The sequence below is a fragment of the Oncorhynchus mykiss genome, chromosome 16 (assembly GCF_013265735.2).
Source record: "Oncorhynchus mykiss isolate Arlee chromosome 16, USDA_OmykA_1.1, whole genome shotgun sequence".
Taxonomy (NCBI): Eukaryota; Metazoa; Chordata; class Actinopteri; order Salmoniformes; family Salmonidae; genus Oncorhynchus; species Oncorhynchus mykiss.
This window is the reverse complement of record NC_048580.1, coordinates 74,963,072-74,987,151: the sequence shown is the minus strand read 5'-3', so window position 1 is coordinate 74,987,151 and position 24,080 is coordinate 74,963,072. Positions and strand designations below refer to the sequence as shown.

Sequence of the window (24,080 nt, the reverse complement as noted above, 5' to 3'; positions counted from 1 at the left end):
TATATATATATATATATATATATATTGATATTTCAGATGCTGAGATGAACCCACAATGCCGAGGACCAGAAGAGAGTGATGAGCTTGATTATCTTTCCAGTGAGGCCAGTGAGAGTCAAGCCAACACACCCAGACAGACCAACGCTCACAACTAACAACCCAGCCTACCATTACACACTGCAGTACCTAAACAAACTAAGCCATGTGGGTGCGATCTGCGTCTCATACATTGGCCAACAGTCAATATTGGCTGTTATGCAAGTTCAGTTTGGGAAATGCAAAGCAAATGTTGACTTGACAAAAAAAAAGCAGGATTGGAGTATGTTCCATTTTTATTTTAAAAAACTGAAGCATTGCGGTTTTGATATCGTGAAATGTAATCAAATCCAATCATTTCTTTCACACATCACTAGTTATGGTTACAATTTGTACAATGTATCTTTTAGATAATTCAGACAACTGTATGATTTGTATTTGTACAATATGAATGTCAAGGTTTTCATTAAATAAACTTGAACTGGACTGACCACCTGCTCTGATTCTTCGTACCTTAGTACACATGCACTCACCCATACACACTCACCCATACACATGCACTCACCCACACACTCACACATATACACACACCCATACACTAATGCTACGTACACATCACAACTGTTGCTACCAGACTCTTATTCTACTCAGTTTATACACTGCCCTCATCCCGACCTTCCCCAAAAACCTGTAAATATTGGACTAAATTGTGCCTTCCTGTTATACTTCTGCTCAAATGTATTCTTCTATTCTACTGACATTTCCTTTAGGTTTCTATTATTATTATTATTTTATGTGTTATTGTTGCATTGTCAGGAAGGAACCCGCAACTAAGCATCTCATTGGACGATATATACATTGCGTATCCCGTAAATACGACTAATAACTTGAAATACGCCAGTTACAAATAAAATATTTTGACACAATTAGGCCTATCAATCATGATTTAGAAGTCTGCTGAACATGTATTGTCTACTCACGTAAAGAAAGTAGAATTATTTGGATATTAATGATTTAAGTTTTGGTAGTCGTATGTATGAGAGACACATGGTACACATCATCCAATGAAAGGCTTACGTGCAGGTTCCTTCTCGACAATGCAACAACAATGTGAATTATTTAATTATGTGAACAGCAGCATCATATGATGCAAAACGCATCATATGGGATTAATCTGTGACGAGCACACTTCACCAGTGTCCATTGAAGGTGAGCATTTGCCCACTGAAGTCGGTTACGACACTGAACTGCAGTCAAGTCAAGACCCTGGTGAGGATGACGAGCATGCAGATGTGCTTCCCAGAGACTGCTTCTGACCGTTTGTACAGACCCACAGTTTCATCAGCTGTCCAGGTGACTGGTCTCAGATGATCCCGCAGGTGAAGAAGCCAGATGTGGAGGTCCTGGGTTGGCATGGTTACACATGGTCTGGGGTTGTGAGGCCAGTTGGGCGTACTGCCAAATTCTCTAAAACGACAGAGGTGGCTTATGGTAGAGAAATGAACATTCAATTATCTGGCAACAGCTCTGGTGGACATTCCTGCAGTCAGCATGCCAATTGCACACCCCCTAAAAACTTGAGACATCTGTGGCATTGTGTTGTGATGAAACTGCACATTTTAGATTGGCCTTTTATTGTTCCTAGCACAAGGTGCACCTGTGTAATGCTCACTAACAGGGATGTAAACACATTTGTGAGAAATAAGCTTTTTGTTCTTATGTACCATTTGGGGATTTTTTATTTCAGCTCATGAAACCAACAGTTTACATTTTTGTTCAGTGTAGATGTTCCTTTAGATTTTTGTTTTTAAAGGAATAGTTTCATCATATTAAAATTACAGTTCAGTTCACGTAACAGGATTGACCTTAAAATGAGAGACAGATGTAAATGAATCACTAATTACATTAAATAATGATCTTCCGAAATTACTTCTGAAATCAAAGCAACAAAATAACTAGGACTCTACAATGATGGTGAAACTTGGAGAAATGTTTGGATGCCACTGCGCTATGATAAACTACGTTCATATAGATGATTTCGCTATAGTCTTGGACCGATATTTAGTCAACATTCATAATCTGCTTTCTACTACACTGAACAAAAATACATTGAGTTCTATCAGTGAAGTAATTTTTGGAACCATTTACATGCAGCCTGGTCTAGGCCAATTGATGCCATGTAGTGAGTGTCCTGTAAACCTTTGCCCTGTTGTTGGAGTTGTGAGACAGCCTTTACTGTTGTCAGCAAGCCACTTTGCTCGCCATCTCCACTATGGGCTTCTGGATACTGGTGTTTGTTTGATGCAGATGAGAAAATGGCGGCTTCCTGGGCGGCATGAGAAGTAGCCAAAGACAGTACTAGCTTCTCATTTTAACTGATATAATTATCTGGGTGCAATTTCTTAAATTGAGTCCCGCTCTCGAGACTTTTGATTAGTTACAATTAACGTGTAAGTATAATGTGGTATTGATAATTTCAACTTTTCTTTTTTTTTCTCGTTGCTTTTTGTTGTGACGGTATCTCCGCCATTTTTCTTGAGGGAAGTTGGCTAACTTGCTAGCAAGGCTAATAAGGAAAAGTAATTTATAACTGTTAATGCTTCAATGAAAGATACGTTAATAAAAGAAGTTCAACTTAAAATTTCCCCCCAAATTATTCTACCATGTTAGGTTTGTACTAAGGTTGCTCGTCATTCATAACTAGCTGTACTTGGTCAAGAAGGATATTAACTTTAGCTTCTAAGCCGGAAGCTAACGTTAACGAGAGAGCTAGCTAAGAAGCTATATGCTAAATGCTATCTGGATTGTTCTGTTGAAATGCTATGTATAATCTGTCAGTAATGTTATTTTGAATCTTGATTTGCAGTATTAGCTAGCTAGCGGACTATCAAAGATGCTTCACTAGTGTTAGCTAGCTAGCTGTTAGCTAAACCAGCGCCTTTTTGACAGCTAAGTAGCTAGCTTTTGTCAGGTACCATCACAGTACAACAAAACAACACAAATGAACATTGCCTGCCTGCAACAATTACTAGAGATGACAATTGGAGTGGTACTGTTGGAAACAGGTTACAATTAAATCAACATATCTGCATCTAAATAAAATAAAAATGTCCTGAATAACATTAAATATGCATTTCTGCTCATGATAAAATCATGAGAAAATAAACAGCTGGTGTGGCTACCTTCCCGGGACAATAATATCCAAATGTACATTTGGATTGTAAATTATATACGTGGAAGGAAGCTAACTCGTAATATATATAATTATAATTTAAAAAAATAATTCAGTCGTAACTAGCAAACTGGGTTCAGCGCCTAATTTGTGTCGGCCATTTTGGGTGGTTAGTTTGCGCCAAGATGGCGGCACCCATTGAATCGCACCGTTTTGCTTATGTGGAACTATTAACTGCAAAACACACCAAACAAAATTTATTGTGTGAATTTTGAAGAGATGCACAAAGTTGACTGCGAGTAACACCATTTTATTTTACATTATTTTTTGTATAAATGGCTGTGCATTCATGGTGTTACGGATTTATGTTGTTTTGACCTGCCGGCTTTTTTTTCTACAAATTTTCTGCAAAGCGTCGAGCAAGGTAAAATGGCGGCTCCCATAGATTTTTTATTTAGCTTCTTCTTGGCTAAATAAGCTTGCTTGCTACTGTTAGCTAGTAAGATAGAATCACAGCCGCCTGGACCTATTCTCAATACAACTACATACAATTGGACTTGAACTGGGATCAAAACAAACACATCTTGATTTTATATATATATTTTTTTGTGTGCAGTATTTTAGCAGGACGCGGTTATTAATCCTGTTAGCTTAGCGTTAGCCAACTAGCTGGCTATTCCTGACAGGAGCTAACTAGCGAGCTAGTTCATTTAGCATTGTTATACTTTTAGCTATTTATCTCAATTTTCAACTAATATTGAAAAGGTTTTCAATTTGGATTTTTTTTTCCCCACTCAAAGAGGAACTTCATCTCCCGGCACAATGGCATCTGGCTCAGTCCTGCAGCCACGGTGGAAGCGGGTTTTGGGTTGGTCCGGTCCTGTCCCCCGGCCCCGACATGGGCACCGTGCGGTTGCAATCAAAGAATTGATGGTCGTTTTCGGGGGGGGCAATGAAGGAATTGTGGATGAGTTGCACGTTTATAACACAGGTAAGGTTTAACGTCCAGTGGTTCATGCATACATTTAGTACATATGGTTAAATCCTATCGTTAACCTTTTTTAGCAATTGGATTCTAAACTAGCGCTTCCGCTAAATTGTGCTAGTCAGTTATTATATAGAAATATAATGTATGGTTGGCTAGAAAACTACCTATACATATTATTTTAACCAAGTACTTAATCCGCTTATGCGTTGTCGTTCAACATTGTGAATTAGCAATGCACCTCTCTGTGTTTGGTACATGGTTAAAATGTGACTTCTGTATTGCTCATCATTTTGCAAGGTAAGCCAGCGCCAGTGTTGACGTGCCGTGAAATGTAATGGGATCAGTAGTTCGTTATGTGTGGGTAATGGTTCGCCTTGGGTGCTGATTGGAGAGAACATCCAGAGAGAAATGGCGGGTTAATAGAAAACAGCAACGTCATAATATCAACAAAGATCCATCATTATTAAACACCAATCCACGATGCATTCTATGTTGTGCTATTTTTTTTTTTAAGCGTACCTGAGCACTGTCAAAATGGCATGTCAAATAGTTGGCCACTAAACAAAAATGCAAAACAAATAAATAAAATGCCACTTACATGCAATAGCACTGTATTTCTATGGTCTATTAGTGGTGCAGCATCAATAATGACTTTCCATATTGGCATATTTGTTAGACTATATTATTAAGTGAAATCACTGGAATCCTCAGACTGTGGCTTTTGACATTGTGTAGTTAAACAGGTTATTACTACAGTGACATTTGTTAAATAGCAGGGGTTGTTATTAATCTAAGAGTTAATTGTGTTTCAGCGACCAACCAGTGGTTCATTCCTGCTGTCCGTGGTGATATCCCGCCTGGCTGTGCTGCGTATGGGTTTGTGTGCGACGGCACCAGGCTGCTGGTGTTCGGAGGGATGGTGGAGTATGGCAAATACAGCAACGATCTGTATGAACTGCAGGTACACGCTCAGCCCACAGAATACACAGATTAGTTATTTCGTGAGACATTGGGGCGTAAAACACTAAACAGTTTGCACAAACAAAATCTGTATATTGTATTCTGTCAATTTAAGGCCATCCGACTGTTAAACAGCCACCACTAACATTGAGTGGCTGCTGCCAACACACTGACTCAACTCCAGCCACTTTAATAATGGGAATTGATGGGAAATGATGTAAAATATATCACTAGCCACTTTAAACAATGCTACCTAATATAATGTTACATACCCTACATTATTCATCTCATATGTATATACTGTACTCTATATCATCTACTGCATCTTTATGTAATACATGTATCACTAGCCACTTTAACTATGCCACTTTGTTTACATACTCATCTCATATGTATATACTGTACTCGATACCATCTACTGTATCTTGCCTATGCCGCTCTGTATTATCACTCACTCCATCAATCACTCCATCAATCACTTTTGGAATTGTTAGTTAGATTACTTGTTGGTTATTACTGCATTGTCGGAACTAGAAGCACAAGCATTTCGCTACACTCGCATTAACATCTGCTAACCATGTGTATGTGACCAATAAAATTTGATTTGATTTAAACCAATTTCTCTGTTTTGCATCAGATGTCAGCCTAGGCTAGTTGGAGGTCGTAGGGTCACACCCAAGCTTGTTAGTGAGTTATCATCTGCATGATGTTATTTTCTCCGGCTGTCCACAGGCTAGCCGCTGGGAGTGGAAGCGTCTGAAGGCCAAATCTCCTAAGAACGGCCCTCCTCCCTGTCCCCGTCTGGGCCACAGCTTCTCCCTGGTAGGGAACAAATGCTACCTTTTCGGAGGACTGGCTAACGACAGCGAGGACCCCAAGAACAACATCCCCAGGTACACTACATCAATATATACTGAGCAAAATAAAATAAATTACAGTTTATATAAGGAAATCAGTCAATTGACATGTTCATTAGGCACTAGTCTATGGATTTCACATGACTGGGAATACAGATATGCATCTGTTGTTCACAGCTACCTTAAAAAAAAAAAAAAACAGGATTCTGGATCACAAAACCAGTCAGTATCTGGTGTGACCACCATTTGCCTCATGTAGTGCGACACATCTCCTTCACATAGACTTGATCAGGCTGTTGATTGTGGCCTGTGGAATGTTGTCCCACCCCACTTCAATGGCTCTGCGATGTTGCTGTATATTGGTGGGAACTGGAACACGCTGTCGATCCAGAGCATCCCAAACATGAACAATGGGTGACATGTCTGGTGAGTATGCATATCATGTTGATACATGAGGTGATGGCGGTGGATGAATGGAACGACAAAGGGCCTCAGGACCGTCTGCCATCTCCCCGGTACAGTTGAAACCGGATTAATCCGAGAAGAGCACACTTCTCCAGCGTGCCAGTGGCCGTCGAAGGTGAGCATTTGCACACTGAAGTTGGTGGTGACGATGCCGAACTGCAGTGAGGTCAAGACCCTGGTGAGGACGACGAGTGTGCAGATGAGCTTCCCTGACACCGTTTCTGACGGTTTGTGCAGAAAGTCTACCGTTGTGCAAACCCACAGTTTCATCGGCTGTCTGTGTGTCTGGTCTCAGACCATCCCGCAGGTGAAGAAGCCGGATGTGGAGGTCCTGGGCTGGCGTGGTTGCTTGTGGTCTGTGGTTGTGAGGCCGGATGTGGAGGTCCTGAGCTGGCGTGGTTGCTCGTGGTCTGAGGTGAAGAAGCCAGATGTGGAGGTCCTGGGCTGGCGTGGTTGTTCGTGGTCTGAGGTGAAGAAGCCGGATGTGGAGGTCCTGGGCTGGCGTGGTTGCTCGTGGTCTGCTGTTGTGAGGCCGGATGTGGAGGTCCTGAGCTGGCGTGGTTGCTCGTGGTCTGAGATGAAGAAGCCGGATGTGGAGGTCCTGGGCTGGCGTGGTTGCTCGTGGTCTGCTGTTGTGAGGCCGGATGTGGAGGTCCTGGGCTGGCATGGTTGCTCGTGGTCTGAGGTAAAGAAGCCGGATGTGGAGGTCCTGGGCTGGCGTGGTTGCTTGCTGTTGTGAGGCCGGATGTGGAGGTCCTGGGCTGGCGTGGTTGCTCGTGGTCTGCGGTTGTGAGGCCGGATGTGGAGGTCCTGGGCTGGCGTGGTTGCTCGTGGTCTGAGGTTGTGAGGCCGGATGTGGAGGTCCTGGCCTGGCGTGGTTGCTCGTGGTCTGAGATGAAGAAGCCGGATGTGGAGGTCCTGGGCTGGCGTGGTTGCTCGTGGTCTGCTGTTGTGAGGCCGGATGTGGAGGTCCTGGGCTGGCATGGTTGCTCGTGGTCTGAGGTAAAGAAGCCGGATGTGGAGGTCCTGGGCTGGCGTGGTTGCTCGTGGTCTGCGGTTGTGAGGCCGGATGTGGAGGTCCTGGGCTGGCGTGGTTGCTCGTGGTCTGCGGTTGTGAGGCCGGATGTGGAGGTCCTGGGCTGGCGTGGTTGCTCGTGGTCTGCGGTTGTGAGGCCGGATGTGGAGGGCCTGGCGTGGTTGCTCGTGGTCTGCAGTTGTGAGGCCTGTTGGACGAGTTGCCAAATTCTTTAAAACCATACTTGTAACTGTTTCGCAACACAAGGGGTGGGAGCATGTTCCTAGTGACGTACTGGGTTGTCTTCACCACCCACTGGGGGTGGGGGGGAGCATGTTCCTAGTGACGTACTGGGTTGTCTTCACCACCCACTGGGGGTGGGGGGGAGCATGTTCCTAGTGACATACTGGGTTGTCTTCACCACCCACTGGGGGTGGGGGGGAGCATGTTCCTAGTGACGTACTGGGTTGTCTTCACCACCCACTGGGGGGGGGTGGGAGCATGTTCCTAGTGACGTACTGGGTTGTCTTCACCACCCACTGGGGGTGGGGGGGGAGCATGTTCCTAGTGACGTACTGGGTTGTCTTCACCTGGGGGGGGGGGGGGGGGCCTTGCAATTCTTCATGCAATTGCGGGAAAACTATTGAAAGCAGTTTGGGCCTTTGTTTTGTTTTTTTAAAGAAGAGGAATCCCAGTTTTCTACCACATTTACTTCTCTACTCTTTCAATTGTGCGAGTGGCATTGTTTTACACATGCAGTTACAACTGGAGTATCGAGCGTGTTTGGCGCAGCGATAGAACAACTCTTAAAGGGCCAATGGCGTCTTAAAATGTTAATGGCATAGGTCTACTTAGTAATAGAAACAACTAAATATTTTGAGTGAATAATTATTTTATATACAGTTGCATTTGGAAAGTTTTCAGACCCCTTGACTTTCTCCACATTTTGTTACGTTACAGCCTTATTCTAAAATGTATTAAATAGATTTATTTCCTCATCAACCTGGATTTACTTATGTAAACAGGATTTTATTTACATAAGTATTCACACCCTTTGCTTTGAGCTCAGGTGTGTACCTGTTTCCATTTTAAATTCAAATGATTGGACACGATTTGAAAAGGCACACACCTGTCTATATAAAGGTCCCACAGTTGATCGTGCACGTCAGAGCAAAAACCCAAGCCATGAGGTCGAAGGAATTGTCCGTAGAGCTCCGAGACAGGATTGGTACGGGATTTCTTAAGTCATGTCGTAGCACAGGGGGGGATTTCTTAAGTCCTGTCGTAGCACAGGGGGGATTTCTTAAGTCCTGTCGTAGCACAGGGGGGATTTCTTAAGTAGTGTTGTAGCACAGGGGGGGATTTCTTAAGTCATGTCGTAGCACAGGGGGGGATTTCTTAAGTAGTGTCGTAGCACAGGGGGGATTTCTTAAGTCATGTCGTAGCACAGGGGGGGTTTCTTAAGTAGTGTCGTAGCACAGGGGGGATTTCTTAAGTCATGTCGTAGCACAGGGGGGGATTTCTTAAGTAGTGTCGTAGCACAGGGGGGATTTCTTAAGTCGTGTCGTAGCACAGGGGGGGATTTCTTAAGTAGTGTTGTAGCACAGGGGGGATTTCTTAAGTAGTGTCGTAGCACAGGGGGGGATTTCTTAAGTCGTGTCGTAGCACAGGGGGGATTTCTTAAGTAGCACGGGGGATTTCTTAAGTAGTGTCGTAGCACAGGGGGGGATTTCTTAAGTCATGTCGTAGCACAGGGGGGGATTTCTTAAGTAGCACGGGGGATTTCTTAAGTCGTGTCGTAACACAGGGGGGGATTTCTTAAGTCATGTCGTAGCACGGGGGATTTCTTAAGTCATGTCGTAGCACAGGGGGGGATTTCTTAAGTAGTGTCGTAGCACAGGGGGGATTTCTTAAGTAGTGTCGTAGCACAGGGGGGGATTTCTTAAGTCATGTCGTAGCACAGGGGGGGATTTCTTAAGTAGTGTCGTAGCACAGGGGGGGATTTCTTAAGTAGCACGGGGGATTTCTTAAGTCGTGTCGTAACACAGGGGGGGATTTCTTAAGTCATGTCGTAGCACGGGGGATTTCTTAAGTCATGTCGTAGCACAGGGGGGGATTTCTTAAGTAGTGTCGTAGCACAGGGGGGGATTTCTTAAGTAGCACGGGGGATTTCTTAAGTCGTGTCGTAACACAGGGGGGGATTTCTTAAGTCATGTCGTAGCACGGGGGATTTCTTAAGTCATGTCGTAGCACAGGGGGGGATTTCTTAAGTAGTGTCGTAGCACAGGGGGGATTTCTTAAGTAGTGTCGTAGCACAGGGGGGGATTTCTTAAGTCATGTCGTAGCACAGGGGGGGATTTCTTAAGTAGTGTCGTAGCACAGGGGGGATTTCTTAAGTCAGCTTTCTTCTTTTGTTTTCTAATGCTCCTCTGTTCCTCAAGAAGTGGGGAGGCCGTTGACATCACGACTTCCCATCAAACCAACTCCTTGAATGCCCTTCTTGAAGTTTGCAGTTGTGTGTATTAAAAAAAACAACACTCAAAACATATTTTTGTACCCTTTAGTGTGTTTTCTACCTGGGATATCACGTTTCAACAGGAAACAGTTAAACTCACTGGAGAACGTTGTCCACTTTCCAGTTAGTGGATTGGTTGATACTTTAACCCCTGTCCAATAGATTATTGACTCACAGTACACAGTGATCCCTGTTGGGATTGAACCCGTAACCTTGCCAAACACTATAGATATAACCAGATGAAGGGAGGCTGTAATCATCATGAGACAGAGGAACATCGGGGCCCCCAGCTAACTCTGGGGAGGGGAGGGGGGGGGTCTACCATCCAGTGTGGTGGTTTGGATGGTGTTAATGTAGGCCTTGTCAAAACACAGCAACATTTAACACAATCTAGTATTTTTCTTACAGCGTAATGATGGAACAGAATAAAATGTAACTGTGTTTCCTTTCCTCCACTCAGATACCTGAACGATCTGTATACGTTGGAGCTGCGTGCCGGCTCCAGTGTGGTGGGCTGGGACATCCCCATCACCTACGGGGTGTTGCCCCCGCCCAGAGAGAGCCACACTGCCGTCGTCTACACAGAGAAGTCCCGTCTGGTCATCTATGGAGGCATGAGTGGTTGTCGTCTGGGGGATCTGTGGATCTTAGACATAGGTGAGTGACGGCTCGAGTTTCCTGCCCGACTAGGAAATCAAATCAAGTTAATTTGTCTAGACGGGATACACATGGTGTTCACAGTACAGTGACACGCTGACTGGCAGGTTTGCGTGGCATCGACCAATGGCTGGCTGCGTGCTATCAACCAATGGCTGGCTGCGTGCTATCAACCAATGGCTGGCTGCGGTGCTACGTTATCGACTGTGCAGTTGGGCATCACGTCGTTATATCATGTTATGTGCTTGGCTGATATGTTAAACACCTACACAGGCTGTCCAATTATGGTCGAAAGATCTGATTGGTCAACAGACCAAATAGTGTAAAAAAATAATCCAAATAGAGCTGTGTGTGTAAACAGCCTATGTTGCATGATCTAGGTTTATTATTATTATTATTATTATTATTATAATTAGTATTATTATAATTGTTGGTATTATTAGTATTATAATAATAATAATAATTATTATTATTATTATAATGTTAATTGGATTAATTAGTATTATTATAATTACTATTGTTATAATTATTATAATGTTAATTGTTATAATTGGTATTGTTATAATTACTATTATTATAATTACTATTATTATAATTACTATTATCATTATTATTAATAATATAATTATTCGTATTATTATTACTATTGATATTATAATTAGTATTATAATGCTTTTTAAGACACCCAAAGTCACTTTACACAGCGGGATCAAAAGCACTAAAATCCCATGTTAAAACTAGTACGGTTACGCTGAACCACAGGACAAGAGAAAAGCTACGACCGCAGACAATCCCAGATAATACACTATGAAGTGGTATAGTGGATCTTTCTAGCAGGTTTTCTGGGCCCAGATTAAGCCTACTTCCTGGGCTGAAATGATTTAAAATGGAGACATTTGTTGTTTTTTTAGTACAGTGGCTGGATGAGTTATTTGCTTTCCTCTGCAGACACCCTCACATGGAATAAGCCCTCGATCAATGGAACAGCTCCTCTCCCTCGCAGTCTCCACTCTGCCACAACTATCACCAACAAGTGAGTTCAATGACATGTTTTAAAATGTGCGTGTGTGATCCCTGTGGGAATTGAACCCACCGAGTTGGCATTGCTGGCTCCTACCAACTGAGTCACAGGATCATACTCATGGCCATCTTTATTATTCACAAACTCAACTGTCCCACCTCTCTCTCTGTCTCTTTGTCTCACTCTCCCCTCTGTCTCACTCTGCCCTCTGTCTCACTCTCCCTCCTTACCTGTCTCTCTCCTCACCTGTCTGTTCTGTAACAGGATGTACGTGTTCGGAGGCTGGGTTCCCCTGGTGATGGATGACGTCAAAGTAGCGACACACGAGAAGGAGTGGAAGTGCACCAACACACTGGCCTGTCTCAACCTAGGTATGTCAGGCTGACCAACACACTGGCCTGTCTCAACCTAGGTATGTCAGACTGACCAACACACTGGCCTGTCTCAACCTAGGTATGTTAGGCTGACCAACACACTGGCCTGTCTCAACCTAGGTATGTTAGGCTGACCAACACACTGGCCTGTCTCAACCTAGGTATGTCAGGCTGACCAACACACTGGCCTGTCTCAACCTAGGTATGTCAGACTGGCCTGTCTCAACCTAGGTATGTCAGACTGGCCTGTCTCAACCTAGGTATGTCAGACTGACCCCACACACTGGCCTGTCTCAACCTAGGTATGTTAGGCTGACCAACACACTGGCCTGTCTCAACCTAGGTATGTCAGGCTGACCCACACACTGGCCTGTCTCAACCTAGGTATGTCAGACTGACCCCACACACTGGCCTGTCTCAACCTAGGTATGTCAGGCTGACCAACACACTGGCCTGTCTCAACCTAGGTATGTCAGACTGACCGACACACTGGCCTGTCTCAACCTAGGTATGTCAGACTGACCGACACACTGGCCTGTCCCAACCTAGGTATGTCAGACTGACCGACACACTGGCCTGTCCCAACCTAGGTATGTCAGACTGACCGACACACTGGCCTGTCTCAACCTAGGTATGTCAGACTGACTGACACACTGGCCTGTCTCAACCTAGGTATGTCAGGCTGACCCACACACTGGCCTGTCTCAACCTAGGTATGTCAGACTGACCCAACACACTGGCCTGTCTCAACCTAGGTATGTCAGGCTGACCCACACACTGGCCTGTCTCAACCTAGGTATGTCAGACTGACCAACACACTGGCCTGTCTCAACCTAGGTATGTTAGGCTGACCAACACACTGGCCTGTCTCAACCTAGGTATGTTAGGCTGACCAACACACTGGCCTGTCTCAACCTAGGTATGTCAGGCTGACCAACACACTGGCCTGTCTCAACCTAGGTATGTCAGACTGACCGACACACTGGCCTGTCTCAACCTAGGTATGTCAGACTGACCGACACACTGGCCTGTCCCAACCTAGGTATGTCAGACTGACCGACACACTGGCCTGTCCCAACCTAGGTATGTCAGACTGACCGACACACTGGCCTGTCCAAACCTAGGTATGTCAGACTGACCGACACACTGGCCTGTCTCAACCTAGGTATGTCAGACTGACCGACACACTGGCCTGTCTCAACCTAGGTATGTCAGGCTGACCCACACACTGGCCTGTCTCAACCTAGGTATGTCAGACTAACCCAACACACTGGCCTGTCTCAACCTAGGTATGTCAGGCTGACCCACACACTGGCCTGTCTCAACCTAGGTATGTCAGACTGACCCCACACACTGGCCTGTCTCAACCTAGGTATGCCAGGCTGACCCACACACTGGCCTGTCTCAACCTAGGTATGTCAGGCTGACCCACACACTGGCCTGTCTCAACCTAGGTATGTCAGGCTGACCGACACACTGGCCTGTCTCAACCTGGGTATGTCAGACTGACCCCACACACTGGCCTGTCTCAACCTAGGTATGTCAGACTGACCCACACACTGGCCTGTCTCAACCTAGGTATGTCAGACTGACCCCACACACTGGCCTGTCTCAACCTAGGTATGTCAGACTGGCCTGTCTCAACCTAGGTATGTCAGACTGACCGACACACTGGCCTGTCTCAACCTAGGTATGTCAGACTGACCCACACACTGGCCTGTCTCAACCTACGTATGTCAGACTGACCCACACACTGGCCTGTCTCAACCTAGGTATGTCAGACTGACCCACACACTGGCCTGTCTCAACCTAGGTATGTCAGACTGACCCACACACTGGCCTGTCTCAACCTAGGTATGTCAGGCTGACAGACACACTGGCCTGTCTCAACCTAGGTATGTCAGGCTGACCCACACACTGGCTTGTCTCAACCTAGGTATGTCAGGCTGACCCACACACTGGCCTGTCTCAACCTAGGTATGTCAGACTGACCCCACACACTGGCCTGTCTCAACCTAGGTATGTCAGACTGACCCCACACACTGGCCTGTCTCAACCTAGGTATGCCAGGCTGACCCACACACTGGCCTGTCTCAACCTAGGTTTGTCAGGCTGACCCACACACTGGCCTGTCTAAACCTAGGTATGTCAGGCTGACCCATACACTGGCCTGTCTCAACCTAGGTATGTCAGGCTGACCCACACACTGGCCTGTCTCAACCTAGGTATGTCAGGCTGACCCACACACTGGTCTGTCTCAACCTAGGTATGTCAGACTGACCCACACACTGGTCTGTCTCAACCTAGGTATGTCAGACTGACCCACACACTGGCCTGTCTCAACCTAGGTATGTCAGGCTGACCGACACACTGGCCTGTCTCAACCTAGGTATGTCAGACTGGCCTGTCTCAACCTAGGTATGTCAGACTGGCCTGTCTCAACCTAGGTATGTCAGACTGACCAACACACTAGCCTGTCTCAACCTAGGTATGTCAGACTGACCAACACACTGGCCTGTCTCAACCTAGGTATGTCAGACTGACCAACACACTGGCCTGTCTCAACCTAGGTATGTCAGGCTGACCGACACACTGGCCTGTCTCAACCTAGGTATGTCAGGCTGACCCACACACTGGCTTGTCTCAACCTAGGTATGTCAGGCTGACCCACACACTGGCCTGTCTCAACCTAGGTATGTCAGGCTGACCGACACACTGGCCTGTCTCAACCTAGGTATGTCAGGATGACCCACACACTGGCCTGTCTCAACCTAGGTATGTCAGACTGGCCTGTCTCAACCTAGGTATGTCAGGCTGACCGACACACTGGCCTGTCTCAACCTAGGTATGTCAGACTGGCCTGTCTCAACCTAGGTATGTCAGACTGACCCCACACACTGGCCTGTCTCAACCTAGGTATGTCAGACTGGCCTGTCTCAACCTAGGTATGTCAGACTGGCCTGTCTCAACCTAGCTTTGTCAGACTGACCGACACACTGGCCTGTCTCAACCTAGGTATGTCAGGCTGACTTACACACTGGCCTGTCTCAACCTAGGTATGTCAGACTGACCCACACACTGGCCTGTCTCAACCTAGGTATGTCAGGCTGACCGACACACTGGCCTGTCTCAACCTAGGTATGTCAGGCTGACCGACAGACTGGCCTGTCTCAACATAGGTATGTCAGACTGGCCTGTCTCAACCTAGGTATGTCAGACTGACCGACACACTGGCCTGTCTCATCCTAGGTATGTCAGACTGGCCTGTCTCAACCTAGGCATGTCAGACTGGCCTGTCTCAACCTAGGTATGTCAGACTGACCGACACACTGACCTGTCTCAACCTAGGTATGTCAGACTGACCGACACACTGGCCTGTCTCAACCTAGGAATGTCAGACTGGCCTGTCTCAACCTAGGTATGTCAGACTGACCGACACACTGGCCTGTCTCAACCTAGGTATGTCAGACTGGCCTGTCTCAACCTAGGTATGTCAGACTGGCCTGTCTCAACCTAGGTATGTCAGACTGACCGACACACTGGCCTGTCTCAACCTAGGTATGTCAGACTGGCCTGTCTCAACCTAGGTATGTCAGACTGGCCTGTCTCAACCTAGGTATGTCAGGCTGACCGACACACTGGCCTGTCTCAACCTGGGTATGTCAGACTGACCAACACACTGGCCTGTCTCAACCTAGGTATGTCAGACTGACCCACACACTGGCCTGTCTCAACCTAGGTATGTCAGACTGACCCCACACACTGGCCTGTCTCAACCTAGGTATGTCAGACTGGCCTGTCTCAACCTAGGTATGTCAGACTGGCCTGTCTCAACCTAGGTATGTCAGACTGACCGACACACTGGCCTGTCTCATCCTAGGTATGTCAGGCTGACCGACACACTGGCCTGTCTCAACCTAGGTATGTCAGGCTGACTGACACACTGGCCTGTCTCAACCTAGGTATGTCAGACTGGCCTGTCTCAACCTAGGTATGTCAGACTGGCCTGTCTCAACCTAGGTATGTCAGACTGACCGACACACTGGCCTGTCTCATCCTAGGTATGTCAGACTGGCCTGTCTCAACCTAGGTATGTCAGACTGGCCTGTCTCAACCTAGGTATGTCAGTCTGACCGACACACTGACCTGTCTCAACCTCGGTATGTCAGACTGGCCTGTCTCAACCTAGGTATGTCAGACTGACCGACACACTGGCCTGTCTCAACCTAGGTATGTCAGACTGGCCTGTCTCAACCTAGGTATGTCAGACTGGCCTGTCTCAACCTAGGTATGTCAGACTGACCTGTCTCAACCTCGGTATGTCAGACTGGCCTGTCTCAACCTAGGTATGTCAGGCTGACCGACACACTGGCCTGTCTCAACCTAGGTATGTCAGGCTGACCCAACACACCACTCTCTTAGATAAAATGGCCTAAAAATTACCACATTTGATGCCCAGTTTTTATAAAACGTTGAGTACAAACACAGTCAGCAGTGAAGCACAAAAGAAATCCCCTAAAAAAAAAACTAAATTCTTACTGACAAACGTACCTCGGTAACAATGTACTTCTCAACTGATCCATGTAAAATGCTGCTCCTCTTGTCTTCTACTGTTTCCATTGACGATAACATCATATTTTACCAGACTCGATGGTGTGGGAGTCAGTTCTACTGGACTCTCTAGAGGATAATATCCCCAGGGCCCGAGCTGGTCACTGCTCCGTAGCCATCAACTCACGTCTGTACGTCTGGAGCGGACGGGACGGATACCGCAAGGCCTGGAACAACCAGGTGTGCTGTAAGGACCTCTGGTACCTGGAGACAGGTGAGTGTGCTTCCACCTGTCACTTCATCAGGCAGTATGATGCTGGTTATTCATCAGTCAGTATGATGCTGGTTATTCACTTCATCAGTCAGTATGATGCTGGTTATTCATCTGTCAGCATGATGCTGGTTGTTCACCTGTCACTTCATCAGTCAGCATGATGCTGGTTATTCACCCTGTCACTTCATCAGTCCGTATGATGCTGGTTATTCATCAGTCGTATGATGCTGGTTATTCATCAGTCAGTATGATGCTGGTTATTCATCAGTCAGTATGATGCTGGTTATTCATCAGTCAGTGTGATGCTGGTTATTCATCAGTCAGTGTGATGCTGGTTATTCATCAGTCAGTGTGATGCTGGTTATTCATCAGTCAGTGTGATGCTGGTTATTCATCAGTCAGTGTGATGCTGGTTATTCATCAGTCAGTGTGATGCTGGTTATTCATCAGTCAGTGTGATGCTGGTTATTCATCAGTCAGTACGATGCTGGTTATTCATCAGTCAGTACGATGCTGGTTATTCATCAGTCAGTACGATGCTGGTTATTCATCAGTCAGTACGATGCTGGTTATTCATCAGTCAGTACGATGCTGGTTATTCATCAGTCAGTACGATGCTGGTTATTCATCAGTCAGTACGATGCTGGTTATTCATCAGTCAGTACGATGCTGGTTATTCATCAGTCAGTACGATGCTGGTTATTCACCTGTCACTTCATCAGTCAGCATGATGCTGGTTGTTCACCTGTCACTTCATCAGTCAGCATGATGCTGGTTGTTCACCTGTCACTTCATCAGTCAGCATAATGCTGGTTGTTCACCTGTCACTTCATCAGTCAGCATGATGCTGGTTGTTCATCAGTCAGTATGATGCTGGTTATTCATCAGTCAGTATGATGCTGGTTGTTCATCAGTCAGCATGATGCTGGTTATTCACCTGTCTGTCACTTCATCAGTCAGCATGATGCTGGTTATTCACAAAAATGCTTGTTTGTGTGTTAATTGATTTTTTTTTATTTTTTTTATTACAGAATGTAAATGATTTAATCAGGTTGTTATTTAAATCCTAACTGCTGCTCTGTTTTTATTCGTCTCCCCACAGAGAAGCCCCGCCCCCCGTCACGGGTGCAGCTGGTGAGAGCCAACACCAGTAGCCTGGAGGTGAGCTGGGGGGCGGTACCTACTGCAGACACCTACCTGTTACAGCTGCAGAAGTACGATATCCCCCCCGCCCCGGCCGCTACCACGCCCGGCGTCAGCCCCGCGACGCCACTGCCGGTCAATTCCTCCCCCAAAAGCCCCGTCTCAGCCTCGGCAGTGTCCGCCCAGGGCCACCCTCTCCAGGGCATCACCCTGGTCCCCTCCATGCCTGGGAGTCCAGTTCCTGCTCGCGGACCAGGTAACCGCTACTTACACGACAGTTTTTAGGCTGTTACTGTAATATTTTAAATGCTGTAGTTTCATTTCTCTGTAACTTTTCAAAAATAAGTAGATTGTAAAGGCTATGGTGAAGGAAAAGACATGCTGTCTAAACAATCTGTTTTTTAAAATTATTTTTATTATTATTTTTTTATTTTTTACATCAAAATCAAATGGTTTCTTTCCAGATCAGCAACCTTCTAAACAGGGTTTTATTGTTTCTTCTCTTCAGCTATTCTTAAGGTGTCTGCTCCCCAATCCACCACAGGCGCCTCCATCGTCACGGTGAGACAGGCCAACCAGGGCGGGAAATCCCCTGTCATGGTTACAACACTTCCTGCTGGGGTCCGAATGGTGGTGCCGGCCCAGGTCGCACAGGGAACCGTATGAATAAATAAATACATTTATGGTCTGAGTTCTGGTCAAATGTAGTGCACTGTGTAGGATTCCATCTGACAGGGTTCCTTCTGGTTCCATCTGACAGGGTTCCTTCTGGTTCCATCTGACAGGGTTCCTTCTGGTTCCATCTGACAGGGTTCCTTCTGGTTCCATCTGACAGGGTTCCATCTGACAGGGTTCCTTCTGGTTCCATCTGACAGGGTTCCTTCTGGTTCCATCTGACAGGGTTCCTTCTAGTTCCATCTGACAGGGTTCCATCTGACAGGGTTCCTTCTGGTTCCATCTGACAGGGTTCCTTCTGGTTCCATCTGACAGGGTTCCTTCTGACAGGGTTCCTTCTGACAGGGTTCCTTCTGGTTCCATCTGACAGGGTTCCTTCTGGTTCCATCTGACATTTAACCTGTCAAATAATGGATTAAGACTGAAGAATTGGCACAAAATTGGCTCTTTTTTGTATAAATTTTTTATTAAAAAAAAGGTTATTTGGGTGTCGTCACTGTATGTTGTCTCTGAGGGCCTATTCCTATCTGCTTCCTCCTTCTCAGCCAATGGGCAGCAGCCCTCAGATGAGTGGCATGGCTGCGTTGGCTGCAGCAGCTGCGGCCACCCAGAAGATCCCGCCCTCCACGGCCACCATGCAGTTGCCAGCCGGTGCCACCATAGTCAAGACAGTAGCCATGAGCCCTGGCGCACAGACTGTCAAAGTAGCTTCGCCTGTTATGGTAAGAGATCCTGCTTGGACTAATAGTAACACACACACTCTCCATGTAAACCTCAGCTGTCAATTATAAAGTCAGCTGGCTGGCTCACTAGAGCGATTTATTTTGTAGTAGGGACGTGGATATTTGATCAATATCCACACTACCTACAGTACCACTTGGAATGAAGCAACCATTTTATTCTAAGTCCTGTAGGAATGTATTCTGAAGGGAATTATTAACACATGTAAAGTGTTGGTCCCATGTTTCATGAGCTGAAATAAAAGATCCCAGAAATGTTACATTATGAACAAAAAAGCTTATTTCTCTCAAATTTTGTGCACAAATTTGTTTATATCCCTGTCGGTGAGCATTTCTCCTTTGCTAAAATAATCCATCCACCTGACAGGTGTGGCCTATTAAGAAGCTGATTGAACAACATGATCATTACACAGGTGCACCTTGTGCTGGGGACAATAAAAGGCCACTCTAAAATTATTGTGATGTCATTATGGGTTATTGTGATGTCATTCTGGGTGGGGTATTATGTGTAGATTGATGAGGAGAAAAAAATATATATTTGATCCATTTTAGAATAAGGTTGTAACGTGATAAAGTTTAGGGGTCTGAATACTTTTCGAACACACTGCATATACGAACTGTGTTGTGAGCATAATATATATTCATTATTTGAAACGGGTGTCCAGCCCATATGGGCTTTAAAGGCACTACTTACATTAAAAAACAAAAAGAACAGTAGATATTTGAAACCTGACTCTCACCCCCTCCATGTCTCGTTCCTTCTCTCAGATCAGTAACCCAGCTACTCGCATGCTGAAGACTGCTGCGGCTCAGGTGGGCACGTCAGGTGTCGCCACACCCGGAACGCCCAATCGGCCAATCATCACCGTGCACAAGTCTGGCACGGTGACGGTTGCCCAGCAACACCAGGTGGTTACCACGGTAGTGGGAGGAGTCACCAAGACCATCACTCTGGTTAAGAGTCCCCTCACTCTGGGGGGAGGTGGCACGCTGGTAAGATCACACCTGACAGAGGCTGTTTAGTGGCCTTAGCAGGATCGCTAAGTTAGCCAGTGAACTCTGATAAATATGAATAACATAATAATTTTTTATAATTCAGTAGACACTTAAGATTTTCTGGTTCGGTTTCTGTAATTGTTCGTTTCGACTCTTATTGAAATAATCCGTGCCCATTTTTCAAGCATCATTATAAAAATGTATTTAAAACAAAACAATAACGTTTTAAGCCAGTCAGCTGACCAGCTTATTGACCCCTGGGTTTAGCAGGGACTCACTGCGTCTGTTTTGTGCCCCTGTTCTAAGCTGACCGCGGCCAACCAGGGTCAAAACAAAGTGATGTCTGGGAAGGACGTGCAGCATTGGGTTAGTTAGGATGTCTTCTGTTGTCTTTTACATGAACAGTCCATTATCCCCTCACATATTAAACATGTACAGTAGCACAGTCCATTATCCCCATGGGGGGGGTCACATATTAAACATGTACAGTGGGACAGTCCATTATCCCCATGGGGGGGTCACATATTAAACATGTACAGTAGCACAGTCCATTATCCCCATGGGGGGGGTCACATATTAAACATGTACAGTGGGACAGTACGTTATCCCCATGGGGGGGGTCACATATTAAACATGTACAGTGGGACAGTCCATTATCCCCATGGGGGGGGTCACATATTAAACATGTACAGTGGGACAGTCCATTATCCCCATGGGGGGGTCACATATTAAATATGTACAGTGGGACAGTCCATTATCCCCATGGGGGGGTCACATATTAAACATGTACAGTGGGACAGTCCATTATCCCCATGGGGGGGGTCACATATTAAACATGTACAGTGGGACAGTCCATTATCCCCATGGGGGGGGTCACATATTAAACATGTACAGTGGGACAGTCCATTATCCCCATGGGGGGGGTCACATATTAAACATGTACAGTGGGACAGTCCATTATCCCCATGGGGGGGGTCACATATTAAACATGTACAGTGGGACAGTCCATTATCCCCATGGGAGGGGTCACATATTAAACATGTACAGTGGGACAGTCCATTATCCCCATGGGGGGGGTCACATATTAAACATGTACAGTAGAACAGTCCATTATCCCCATGGGGGGGTCACATATTAAACATGTACAGTAGAACAGTCCATTCCCCCCATGTGGGGGTCACGTATTAAATACAGTAGAACAGTCCATTCCCCCCATGTGGGGGTCACATATTAAATACAGTAGAACAGTCCATTCCCTCTATGGGGGGCTCACATATTAAACATGTACAGTAGAACAGTCCATTCCCTCCATGTGGGGGTCACATCTTAAATACAGTAGAACAGTCCATTCCCTCTATGGGGGGCTCACATATTAAACATGTACAGTAGAACAGTCCATTCCCTCCATGTGGGGGTCACATCTTAAATACAGTAGAACAGTCCATTCCCTCTATGGGGGGGCTCACATATTAAACATGTACAGTAGAACAGTCCATTCCCTCCATGTGGGGGTCACATCTTAAATACAGTAGAACAGTCCATTCCCTCCATGTGGGGGTCACATATTAAATACAGTAGAACAGTCCATTCCCTCCATGTAGGGGTCACATATTAAATACAGTAGAACAGTCCATTCCCCCCATGTGGGGGTCACATATTAAATACAGTAGAACAGTCCATTCCCTCCATGTAGGGGTCACATATTAAATACAGTAGAACAGTCCATTCCCTCCATGTAGGGGTCACATATTAAATACAGTAGAACAGTCCATTCCCTCCATGTGGGGGTCACATATTAAATACAGTAGAACAGTCCATTCCCTCCATGTGGGGGTCACATATTAAATACAGTAGAACAGTCCATTCCCTCCATGTGGGGGTCACATATTAAATACAGTAGAACAGTCCATTCCCTCCATGGGGGGGGTCACATATTAAATACAGTAGAACAGTCCATTCCCTCCATGTGGGGGTCACATATTAAATACAGTAGAACAGTCCATTCCCTCCATGGGGGGGGTCACATATTAAATACAGTAGAACAGTCCATTCCCTCCATGTGGGGGTCACATATTAAATACAGTAGAACAGTCCATTCCCTCCATGTGGGGGTCACATCTTAAATACAGTAGAACAGTCCATTCCCTCTATGGGGGGTCACATATTAAATACAGTAGAACAGTCCATTCCCTCCATGTGGGGGTCACATATTAAATACAGTAGAACAGTCCATTCCCTCCATGGGGGGGGTCACATATTAAATACAGTAGAACAGTCCTATCTGAATTAGTCACGTGGAAGCGTCATAGTGTCATGCTGCATTACACTAAATAGAAATAGACCTATGTTGATAGTTAAAGTCATGTGGTGTTAGACCAGTCTTTCCTCTGTGATCTGACGGTCTCTCCTACTTCCTGTCCTCTAGCTGTCTAACCTGTCCAACCTGGGGAAGGTGATGTCCGTGGTCCAGACCAAGCCTGGTCAGACAGGAGCGGTGACGGGACAGGCTGGCTCCAGCCTCCAGCACATCCTACAGGTCAGTAATACATTTAGTTATGTAATACAGGCCAGTGGTACCTGTAGTTATGTAATACAGGTCAGTAATACATTTAGTTATGTAATACAGGTCAGTAATACATTTAGTTATGTAATACAGGTCAGTAATACATTTAGTTATGTAATACAGGTCAGTAATACATTTAGCTATGTAATACAGGCCAGTAGTACCTGTAGTTATGTAATACAGGTCAGTAATACATTTAGTTATGTAATACAGGTCAGTAATACATTTAGTTATGTAATACAGGTCAGTAATACATTTAGTTATGTAATACAGGTCAGTAATACATTTAGTTATGTAATACAGGTCAGTAATACATTTAGTTATGTAATACAGGTCAGTAATACATTTAGTTATGTAATACAGGTCAGTAATACATTTAGCTATGTAATACAGGCCAGTGGTACCTGTAGTTATGTAATACAGGTCAGTAATACATTTAGTTATGTAATACAGGTCAGTAATACATTTATGTAATACAGGTCAGTAATACATTTAGTTATGTAATACAGGTCAGTAATACATTTATGTAATACAGGTCAGTAATACATTTATGGAATACAGGTCAGTAATACATTTAGTTATGTAATACAGGTCAGTGGTACCTGTAGTTGTGTAATACAGGACAGTGGTGCCTGTAGCTGTGTAATACAGGACAGTGGTACCTGTAGTTGTGTAATACAGGACAGTGGTACCTGTAGTTGTGTGACAGTGGTGCCTGTAGTTATGTAATACAGGACAGTGGTACCTGTAGTTGTGTAATACTGGACAGTGGTGCCTGTAGCTGTGTAATACAGGACAGTGGTACCTGTAGTTGTGTAATACCGGACAGTGGTGCCTGTAGTTGTGTAATACAGGACAGTGGTACCTGTAGTTGTGTAATACAGGACAGTGGTGCCTGTAGTTGTGTAATACAGGACAGTGGTGCCTGTAGTTGTGTAATACAGGACAGTGGTGCCTGTAGTTGTGTGATACAGGACAGTGGTGCCTGTAGTTGTGTGATACAGGACAGTGGTGCCTGTAGTTGTGTGATACAGGACAGTGGTGCCTGTAGTTGTGTAATACAGGACAGTGGTGCCTG

The 24,080-nt window shown here is 45.5% G+C and overlaps 2 protein-coding genes across 7 annotated transcripts in view; both read left to right on the top strand.

Annotated features, from left to right (window-relative positions):
• irak1 (interleukin-1 receptor-associated kinase 1) overlaps nucleotides 1–527 on the top strand; it is a 28,755-nt gene extending 28,228 nt beyond the window's left edge. For all 3 annotated transcript variants that reach the window (XM_036947809.1, XM_036947808.1, XM_036947807.1), the window contains one exon: nucleotides 37–527. In XM_036947809.1, coding sequence (XP_036803704.1) covers nucleotides 37–48 — 12 coding nt within the window. In that variant the 3' untranslated portion in view covers nucleotides 49–527. The remainder of the gene's footprint in view (nucleotides 1–36) is intronic.
• Nucleotides 528–2,316: 1,789 nt separating this feature from the next.
• The window catches only part of LOC110492703 (host cell factor 1), a 60,073-nt gene continuing 38,309 nt past the window's right edge, over nucleotides 2,317–24,080 (top strand). For 2 of the 4 annotated variants that reach the window (XM_036947805.1, XM_036947806.1), the window contains exons 1-14: nucleotides 3,366–3,632; nucleotides 4,009–4,199; nucleotides 5,009–5,157; nucleotides 5,889–6,049; nucleotides 10,469–10,665; nucleotides 11,614–11,698; nucleotides 11,951–12,057; nucleotides 16,706–16,885; nucleotides 17,988–18,284; nucleotides 18,537–18,688; nucleotides 19,249–19,425; nucleotides 20,212–20,436; nucleotides 20,746–20,805; nucleotides 22,865–22,975. In XM_036947805.1, the coding sequence (XP_036803700.1) occupies nucleotides 4,031–4,199; nucleotides 5,009–5,157; nucleotides 5,889–6,049; nucleotides 10,469–10,665; nucleotides 11,614–11,698; nucleotides 11,951–12,057; nucleotides 16,706–16,885; nucleotides 17,988–18,284; nucleotides 18,537–18,688; nucleotides 19,249–19,425; nucleotides 20,212–20,436; nucleotides 20,746–20,805; nucleotides 22,865–22,975 (2,070 nt within the window). In that variant the 5' untranslated portion in view covers nucleotides 3,366–3,632; nucleotides 4,009–4,030. Of the gene's footprint in view, nucleotides 2,487–3,365; nucleotides 3,633–4,008; nucleotides 4,200–5,008; nucleotides 5,158–5,888; nucleotides 6,050–10,468; nucleotides 10,666–11,613; nucleotides 11,699–11,950; nucleotides 12,058–16,705; nucleotides 16,886–17,987; nucleotides 18,285–18,536; nucleotides 18,689–19,248; nucleotides 19,426–20,211; nucleotides 20,437–20,745; nucleotides 20,806–22,864; nucleotides 22,976–24,080 lie in introns of those variants that run through there. The other 2 variants (XM_036947803.1, XM_036947804.1) reach the window with 2 other exon arrangements.